At 49.2% G+C, this 10,000-nt stretch overlaps 1 protein-coding gene across 5 annotated transcripts in view; it reads right to left on the bottom strand.

Moving 5' to 3' along the window:
• hdac5 (histone deacetylase 5) overlaps window positions 1-10,000 on the bottom strand; it is a 55,031-nt gene that overhangs the window by 16,181 nt on the left and 28,850 nt on the right. For 4 of the 5 annotated variants that reach the window (XM_079643303.1, XM_079643302.1, XM_079643299.1 and 1 more), the window contains exons 15-18: window positions 7,970-8,072; window positions 6,864-6,997; window positions 6,361-6,481; window positions 6,069-6,118 (exon numbers count right to left, since the gene is read on the bottom strand). In XM_079643303.1, coding sequence (XP_079499429.1) covers window positions 6,069-6,118; window positions 6,361-6,481; window positions 6,864-6,997; window positions 7,970-8,072 — 408 coding nt within the window. The remainder of the gene's footprint in view (window positions 1-6,068; window positions 6,119-6,360; window positions 6,482-6,863; window positions 6,998-7,969; window positions 8,073-10,000) is intronic. The other variant, XM_079643300.1, reaches the window with a different exon arrangement.

Raw genomic sequence — 10,000 nt, 5'->3', positions numbered from 1 at the left:
AGTGTCCTGCTCCTAACCCCAAACAGATCCTTGTAGCCCCCCCCCCTCTCTTCCAGCTGTTACTAAGGACATGTCTCTGAAGTGTCCTGCTCCAAACCCCAAACAGAGCCTTGTAGCCCCCCCCCCTCTCTTCCAGCTGTTACTAAGGACATGTCTCTGAAGTGTCCTGCTCCAAACCCCAAACAGATCCTTGAAGCCCCCCCCCCTCTCTTCCAGCTGTTACTAAGGACATGTCTCTGAAGTGTCCTGCTCCAAACCCCAAACAGATCCTTGTAGCCCCCCCCCCTCTCTCTCTTCCAGCTGTTACTAAGGACATGACTCTGAAGTGTCCTGCTCCAAACCCCAAACAGATCCTTGTAGCCCCCCCCCCTCTCTTCCAGCTGTTACTAAGGACATGTCTCTGAAGTGTCCTGCTCCAAACCCCAAACAGATCCTTGTAGCCCCCTCCCCTCTCTTCCAGCTGTTACTAAGGACATGTCTCTGAAGTGTCCTGCTCCAAACCCCAAACATATCCTTGTAGCCCCCCCCCTCTCTTCGTGTCCTGCTCCAAACCCCAAACATATCCTTGTAGCCCCCCCCCCTCTCTTCCAGCTGTTACTAAGGACATGTCTCTGAAGTGTCCTGCTCCAAACCCCAAACAGATCCTTGTAGCCCCCCCCCCCTCTCTTCCAGCTGTTACTAAGGACATGTCTCTGAAGTGTCCTGCTCCTAACCCCTAACAGATCCTTGTAGCCCCCCCCCCTCTCTTCCAGCTGTTAATAAGGACATGTCTCTGAAGTGTCCTGCTCCAAACCCCAAACAGATCCTTGTAGCCCCCCCCCCCCCTCTCTTCCAGCTGGTACTAAGGACATGTCTCTGAAGTGTCCTGCTCCAAACCCCAAACAGATCTTTGTAGCCCCCCCCCTCTCTTCCAGCTGTTACTAAGGACATGTCTCTGAAGTGTCCTGCTCCAAACCCCAAACAGATCCTTGTAGCCCCCCCTCTCTTCCAGCTGTTACTAAGGACATGTCTCTGAAGTGTCCTGCTCCAAACCCCAAACAGATCCTTGTAGCCCCCCCCCCCTCTCTTCCAGCTGTTACTAAGGACATGTCTCTGAAGTGTCCTGCTCCAAACCCCAAACAGATCCTTCTAGCCCCCCCCCCCCCTCTCTTCCAGCTGTTACTAAGGACATGTCTCTGAAGTGTCCTGCTCCAAACCCCAAACAGATCCTTGTAGCCCCCCCCTCTCTCTCCCAGCTGTTACTAAGGACATGTCTCTGAAGTGTCCTGCTCCAAACCCCAAACAGATCCTTGTAGCCCCCCCCCCTCTCTCTCCCAGCTGTTACTAAGGACATGTCTCTGAAGTGTCCTGCTCCAAACCCCAAACAGATCCTTGTAGCCCCCCCCTCTCTCTCCCAGCTGTTACTAAGGACATGTCTCTGAAGTGTCCTGCTCCTAACCCCTAACAGATCCTTGTAGCCCCCCCCCCCCTCTCTTCCAGCTGTTACTAAGGACATGTCTCTGAAGTGTTGTGCTCCAAACCCCAAACAGATCCTTGTAGCCCCCCCCCCTCTCTTCCAGCTGTTACTAAGGACATGTCTCTGAAGTGTCCTGCTCTAAACCCCAAACAGATCCTTGTAGCCCCCCCCCTCTCTTCCAGCTGTTACTAAGGACATGTCTCTGAAGTGTCCTCCTCCAAACCCCAAACAGATCCTTGTAGCCCCCCCCCTCTCTTCCAGCTGTTACTAAGGACATGTCTCTGAAGTGTCCTGCTCCAAACCCCAAACAGATCCTTGTAGCCCCCCCCTCTCTCTCCCAGCTGTTACTAAGGACATGTCTCTGAAGTGTCCTGCTCCTAACCCCTAACAGATCCTTGTAGCCCCCCCCCCCCCCTCTCTTCCAGCTGTTACTAAGGACATGTCTCTGAAGTGTTGTGCTCCAAACCCCAAACAGATCCTTGTAGCCCCCCCCCCTCTCTTCCAGCTGTTACTAAGGACATGTCTCTGAAGTGTCCTGCTCTAAACCCCAAACAGATCCTTGTAGCCCCCCCCCTCTCTTCCAGCTGTTACTAAGGACATGTCTCTGAAGTGTCCTGCTCCTAACCCCAAACAGATCCTTGTAGCCCCCCCCCCTCTCTTCCAGCTGTTACTAAGGACATGTCTCTGAAGTGTCCTGCTCCAAACCCCAAACAGATCCTTGTAGCCCCCCCCCTCTCTTCCAGCTGTTACTAAGGACATGGCTCTGAAGTGTCCTGCTCCTAACCCCAAACAGATCTTTGTAGCCCCCCCCCCCTCTCTTCCAGCTGTTACTAAGGACATGTCTCTGAAGTGTCCTGCTCCAAACCCCAAACAGATCCTTGTAGCCCCCCCCCCCCCTCTCTCCCAGCTGTTACTAAGGACATGTCTCTGAAGTGTCCTGCTCCAAACCCCAAACAGATCCTTGTAGCCCCCCCCCCTCTCTCTCCCAGCTGTTACTAAGGACATGTCTCTGAAGTGTCCTGCTCCAAACCCCAAACAGATCCTTGTAGCCCCCCCCCCTCTCTTCCAGCTGTTACTAAGGACATGTCTCTGAAGTGTCCTGCTCCAAACCCCAAACAGATCCTTGTAGCCCCCTCCCCTCTCTTCCAGCTGTTACTAAGGACATGTCTCTGAAGTGTCCTGCTCCAAACCCCAAACAGATCCTTGTAGCCCCCCCCCTCTCTTCGTGTCCTGCTCCAAACCCCAAACATATCCTTGTAGCCCCCCCCCCTCTCTTCGTGTCCTGCTCCAAACCCCAAACATATCCTTGTAGCCCCCCCCCTCTCTTCGTGTCCTGCTCCAAACCCCAAACATATCCTTGTAGCCCCCCCCCCTCTCTTCGTGTCCTGCTCCAAACCCCAAACAGATCCTTGTAGCCCCCCCCCTCTCTTCGTGTCCTGCTCCAAACCCCAAACATATCCTTGTAGCCCCCCCCCCTCTCTTCCAGCTGTTACTAAGGACATGTCTCTGAAGTGTCCTGCTCCAAACCCCAAACAGATCCTTGTAGCCCCCCCCCCCTCTCTTCCAGCTGTTACTAAGGACATGTCTCTGAAGTGTCCTGCTCCTAACCCCTAACAGATCCTTGTAGCCCCCCCCCCTCTCTTCCAGCTGTTACTAAGGACATGTCTCTGAAGTGTCCTGCTCCAAACCCCAGACAGATCCTTGTAGCCCCCCCCCCCTCTCTTCCAGCTGTTACTAAGGACATGTCTCTGAAGTGTCCTGCTCCTAACCCCTAACAGATCCTTGTAGCCCCCCCCCCCTCTCTTCCAGCTGTTACTAAGGACATGTCTCTGAAGTGTCCTGCTCCAAACCCCAAACAGATCCTTCTAGCCCCCCCCCCCCCTCTCTTCCAGCTGTTACTAAGGACATGTCTCTGAAGTGTCCTGCTCCAAACCCCAAACAGATCCTTGTAGCCCCCCCCTCTCTCTCCCAGCTGTTACTAAGGACATGTCTCTGAAGTGTCCTGCTCCAAACCCCAAACAGATCCTTGTAGCCCCCCCCCTCTCTCTCCCAGCTGTTACTAAGGACATGTCTCTGAAGTGTCCTGCTCCTAACCCCTAACAGATCCTTGTAGCCCCCCCCCCCCCTCTCTTCCAGCTGTTACTAAGGACATGTCTCTGAAGTGTTGTGCTCCAAACCCCAAACAGATCCTTGTAGCCCCCCCCCCTCTCTTCCAGCTGTTACTAAGGACATGTCTCTGAAGTGTCCTGCTCTAAACCCCAAACAGATCCTTGTAGCCCCCCCCCCTCTCTTCCAGCTGTTACTAAGGACATGTCTCTGAAGTGTCCTGCTCCTAACCCCAAACAGATCCTTGTAGCCCCCCCCCTCTCTTCCAGCTGTTACTAAGGACATGTCTCTGAAGTGTCCTGCTCCAAACCCCAAACAGATCCTTGTAGCCCCCCCCCCTCTCTTCCAGCTGTTACTAAGGACATGGCTCTGAAGTGTCCTGCTCCTAACCCCAAACAGATCTTTGTAGCCCCCCCCCTCTCTTCCAGCTGTTACTAAGGACATGTCTCTGAAGTGTCCTGCTCCAAACCCCAAACAGATCCTTGTAGCCCCCCCCCCCCCTCTCTCCCAGCTGTTACTAAGGACATGTCTCTGAAGTGTCCTGCTCCAAACCCCAAACAGATCCTTGTAGCCCCCCCCCCTCTCTCTCCCAGCTGTTACTAAGGACATGTCTCTGAAGTGTCCTGCTCCAAACCCCAAACAGATCCTTGTAGCCCCCCCCCCTCTCTTCCAGCTGTTACTAAGGACATGTCTCTGAAGTGTCCTGCTCCAAACCCCAAACAGATCCTTGTAGCCCCCCCCCTCTCTCTTCCAGCTGTTACTAAGGACATGTCTCTGAAGTGTCCTGCTCCAAACCCCAAACAGATCCTTGTAGCCCCCCCCTCTCTTCCAGCTGTTACTAAGGACATGTCTCTGAAGTGTCCTGCTCCAAACCCCAAACAGATCCTTGTAGCCCCCCCCCCCCCTCTCTTCCAGCTGTTACTAAGGACATGTCTCTGAAGTGTCCTGCTCCAAACCCCAAACAGATCCTTGTAGCCCCCCCCCTCTCTTCCAGCTGTTACTAAGGACATGTCTCTGAAGTGTCCTGCTCCAAACCCCAAACAGATCCTTGTAGCCCCCCCCCTCTCTTCCAGCTGTTACTAAGGACATGTCTCTGAAGTGTCCTGCTCCAAACCCCAAACAGATCCTTGTAGCCCCCCCCCCCCTCTCTTCCAGCTGTTACTAAGGACATGTCTCTGAAGTGTCCTGCTCCTAACCCCTAACAGATCCTTGTAGCCCCCCCCCCTCTCTTCCAGCTGTTACTAAGGACATGTCTCTGAAGTGTTGTGCTCCAAACCCCAAACAGATCCTTGTAGCCCCCCCCCCCCTCTCTTCCAGCTGTTACTAAGGACATGTCTCTGAAGTGTCCTGCTCTAAACCCCAAACAGATCCTTGTAGCCCCCCCCCTCTCTTCCAGCTGTTACTAAGGACATGTCTCTGAAGTGTCCTGCTCCAAACCCCAAACAGATCCTTGTAGCCCCCCCCCCCCTCTCTCCCAGCTGTTACTAAGGACATGTCTCTGAAGTGTCCTGCTCCAAACCCCAAACAGATCCTTGTAGCCCCCCCCCCTCTCTCTTCCAGCTGTTACTAAGGACATGTCTCTGAAGTGTCCTGCTCCAAACCCCAAACAGATCCTTGTAGCCCCCCCCTCTCTTCCAGCTGTTACTAAGGACATGTCTCTGAAGTGTCCTGCTCCAAACCCCAAACAGATCCTTGTAGCCCCCCCCTCTCTTCCAGCTGTTACTAAGGACATGTCTCTGAAGTGTCCTACTCCAAACCCCAAACAGATCCTTGTAGCCCCCCCCCCCCCCCTCTCTTCCAGCTGTTCCTAAAGAGCTGACTCTGGGTCAGTAGCTTCAGAGAGAGAGTAGATCTCATCAGGAGAAACTCAGCTAAATGCTGCCGTGATGAAACTCCACATCCTGTTCCAAACCACATCAAGGATCCTCTCTGAAACAGGATGGAGCTCAAACTCTCTCTCTCTCTCAGGTTTACCACAAGGTGACTTCCTTTTGATTTCCTGCTTCTTCACACAGACTCTCTCCAGTACAGGTTAGCTCTGAGTGTTAGCATGCTAATGTGAACACAGAGCATATTACTTCCACTTACTTTAGTTCCCTGACACACCAGAGACACATATTTATGTATAAAAGACATTGAAAAGTGCAGTTTGCATGATAGGAGACCTTTAAATTATTTGAATGCATTACATTATTCGGTTCAAACCAACTATTAAAAGTAAAGGGGGTGTTCAAATATATAAGACAGGCAAAGGTTTGACGTAAAGAGCCTTGTTCAAGTCTTTACTGGCTGGTATTTGTACCATGCTCTACTGGGAGAAACCATACAACTATATACTGTGTTCCGACATTCAACCCCCCCATATAATCAATAATGGACTCTTCCATAACCACGTTTTACAGCCATTGTGAAGATTCGGCTGTAAATGGTTTATACAGCAAAAAAAAATGCAATGTAATACAAGACGTCCTACTATTACGGGGGTTTCTTTTTAAATGATCCTCACCCCGATGCCCCCACAGGGAAGAACAGCGTACATCTTCTGGCTGATTGGACCTGAAACAACCAATCAGAGCGCAGGAAACAGAGTTACAGGGTTATAAAGTAGTGCATGAACCAAAGGTAATATATAGTTAAATATGTGAAGGTAGTAGAGTGTGTGTGTGTGTGTGTGTGTGTGTGTGTGTGTGTGTGTGTGTGTGTGTGTGTGTGTGTGTGTGTGTGTGTGTGTGTGTGTGTGTGTGTGTGTGTGTATGTGTGTGTGTGTGTGTGTGTGTGTGTGTGTGTGTGTGTCTCACCCAGCAGCTTCTTGTGGTCAAGCTTGTGTCGGTTCAGAGGACTGGTCCCGTACAGCAGGGTGTGAAACTCTGAGTGAACACACTGGATCTCATCCAGAGACGCCTTACGACCCCGAATCCTCTGCACACACACACACACACACACACACACACACACACACACACACACACACACACACACACACACACACACACACACACACACACACACACACACACACACACACACACACACACACACACACACACACACACACACACACACACACACACACACACACACACACACACACACACACACACACACACACACACACAGTTTGCATAAGAAGAGAAACAATGGAGCTGATCAGAATATTGGTTGACATAAATCGTGTTTTATCTTACTGATGTCAATGTGTGTGTGTGTGTGTGTGTGTGTGTGTGTGTGTGTGTGTGTGTGTGTGTGTGTGTGTGTGTGTGTGTGTGTGTGTGTGTGTGTGTGTGTGTGTGTGTGTGTGTACCTCACTGCGTCCCAGTAGTCCTGTCTCCTGTAATCTGCTCCAGATGCTCTGAACTCTCCCAGCATGCTCTGGGTGAATATGAGCGTTCCCACACACGCACTGATGCTTCAACATCAGGCTGTCGTACACCAGACCTGAACACACAGTGTGAAAACATAAATACATAAATGAGAAGAAGTACTTTAGGACATGTTTCACAGTTATTTTCTCCAGCCCTGCACCAGCTGTCGATAAAGACTCCTGTAGTAACAAGCACTCACCACCAGGGGGCAGCAGCTACACGTGAAGTGTGTGAGAGGTGCAGGAAATTAAATTAACAATGACTGAGAACCTGCAGCATTTACACACACACACACACACACACACAGACACACACACACACACACACACACACACACACACACACACACACACAGACAGACAGACAGACAGACAGACAGACAGACAGACAGACAGACAGACAGACAGACAGACAGACAGACAGACAGACACACACACACACACACACTTTTGTATTTGTTTATTCTTCCCCTCATGTTGATGTCGATTAGCAGATGTAAATCCCCTGAAACTTGGATTCATATGCAGAGAACTCTATTCATTCAGTACGTGCTGAATAGGATGTCAGTACGATACAGGTATATGTAATCTGACGTTGTTATCTGGTTCCTAACCCTGTGTCGGCTCGCTAAATGTGATTATATCCTTTGTATTTCAGCCACATGACATGACGCTTTGACCCAGTGACTTCCATACACTCAACACTGTGGACAATCCCTAAATACAGGTCAAATATCTGTAAGTTCCTCTAACGGAGATAACTGTGGTGTTAGATAACCTCTAAGGATGTTTAGCTCGTGGCTATTTAGAGGATATATTCTTACATTTCTTACAATACAGACCTTTGTTTGTTCACCATGGGAAGCGGCCTTGGGTCCCTTGAAAGGCGCTATACAAATGTAATCTATTATTATTACTCAAGAAATATACTGTTTTTAAAGTTCATTTCCACTGTGCATCGACACAGAGCCTGCTGATTGGCTGTCTCTAATCATAATAAGTCCTCAGCTGTTCTGATTGGCTGTCTCTCTCACAGGTGAACGTACCGGTGGTGAACAGGTGTTTGATGGGAGCAGCCGGGGCAGCAGGCGATGACTGAGCTCTGCCCAGAGGTCTGTGGGAGAATCCCCCCATCTGCTGCAAGGCCTGCTGGGAAATAAAGAGAGGGGGGGGTCAGGAGGAGACACTCAACATCCTGAAGGTAGGAATATAAACGATAAATATAACGTTTAAACGACGACAACAACATTTAAACTTCCTCCAAGAATCCTGGACTGTGTGTCCTGAAACTTCCACAGTCCACACACACACACACACACACACACACACACACACACACACACACACACACACACACACACACACACACACACACACACACACACACACACACACACACACACACACACACACACACACACACACACACACACACACACACACACACTCTCTCTTTTCTGATATTGTTGCAGCTGAGGCAACAGCTCTTGGATTTGTGTACTGAATATTTAATTGAAAAAAAAAACAAATTTTGATCACTCTGATTTTGTTTATTTCAATATTATTTTCAAACAGTATATACTTGGTTGTCTTAATTAAATAAAGCTCAACAAGTTTTATTTACAGACTGCCCCTATGTTTACGGACGGACAAAGAGAACCCCGCCACAGGTAGTCAAATCAATAATAAATATAACGTCTGATCCCCGTCGGTTCTGAAGATGATGACGACAATATCTAAACTTTCTCTAAGAATCCTGGACTGTGTGTCCTGAAACTTCCCTAGTCTGCACACACACACGTAGACAAACACACACACACACACACACACACACACACACACATAGACACACACATATAGACACACACACACACACACATTGTGTAGCATCTATATATAGGAGTGTTGCTGTGCTCCCTGCTGAGATCTGTGACTCATCATGTGTGGGTGGACTCTCACACACACACACACACACACATCACGATTCACAGACGTACAGGAACACACACACAGTCCAGCGGTTGAGTCACCAGCTGCTGATGTCACTGCAGCGTCAGCAGAGTGTGTGTGTTCTCTATTAGAGTCTGAACTGTGTGTCTGCTGAAAGTCAAGTAAATCCACATATAGTGTGTGTGTGTGTGTGTGTGTGTGTGTGTGTGTGTGTGTGTCTGTGTGTGTGTGTGTGTGTGTGTGTGTATAGCTGTCACTCAGTGTTGTTCAGTCTTATATCTAACCGCCCACCCTTCTCTCTGTTCCTGTAGAATGTCAGAGCTTTTTCTCTCGATGACTCATCCTGAACCTGCGCTTATAAAAAAAATAATCATTCAGTAAAAAATGTTCAGACGGATCCATTCACCCACAGTGTGTGTGTGTGTGTGTGTGTGTGTGTGTGTGTGTGTGTGTGTGTGTGTGTGTGTGTGTGTGTGTGTGTGTGTGTGTGTGTGTGTGTGTGTGTGTGTGTTGAGGGCAGGACATTTATCTGAAGTCTGCTGCTCTGAGCATGTCAGTTGGAGTTATGACATCATCGTGTTCCATGACACAGGTGTTTATAGTTGAGCTAACAAGGTGTCCAGAGATCAAAGGTTTCCATGGTGATCAGTGAGAGGAGAGCAGTTTCATTGTTCTGAATGAGAGATGAACCTCTTACATGTGAACGTTTTGTGGAAGAACGATAACAGATATCGGTGAAATTTCAAAGCTTGAAGCATGTCAAGGAAGTTGAGTATCTGAAGTGTACTTTTTGTGTACTTTCGGGTCAATAATGTGGCCTTTTTGGCAGATTAACTAAAGGTGTGTGGCTGCTACCGTGAGGAAATATCAGCCTGAAATTACAATGGGCTTTAATGGAGACATGTTGAAAGCTTTTGCCCCTTCATGCCCTCAAGAGAGATTTTGTTTAATTATTTTACTTAATTTTTTTTTATCTTTCCAGCTCTAAAATCTGAAGAAGGCCTCTTTACCAAGGTCTGAACAATGTTTAATATCTGTAAAAGTGAGAATCAGATTTAAAAGTTGTGTTACACGAATAATGTCAGAAAGATGTGTAACATTTTAAAGTTAGTGTTATGTGCCGTGGT

Source organism: Notothenia rossii (assembly GCF_949606895.1).
Source record: "Notothenia rossii genome assembly, chromosome: 8".
NCBI lineage: Eukaryota > Metazoa > Chordata > Actinopteri > Perciformes > Nototheniidae > Notothenia > Notothenia rossii.
The sequence above is the reverse complement of the archived record's forward strand: the minus strand, read 5'-3'. Positions and strand labels throughout refer to the sequence as shown.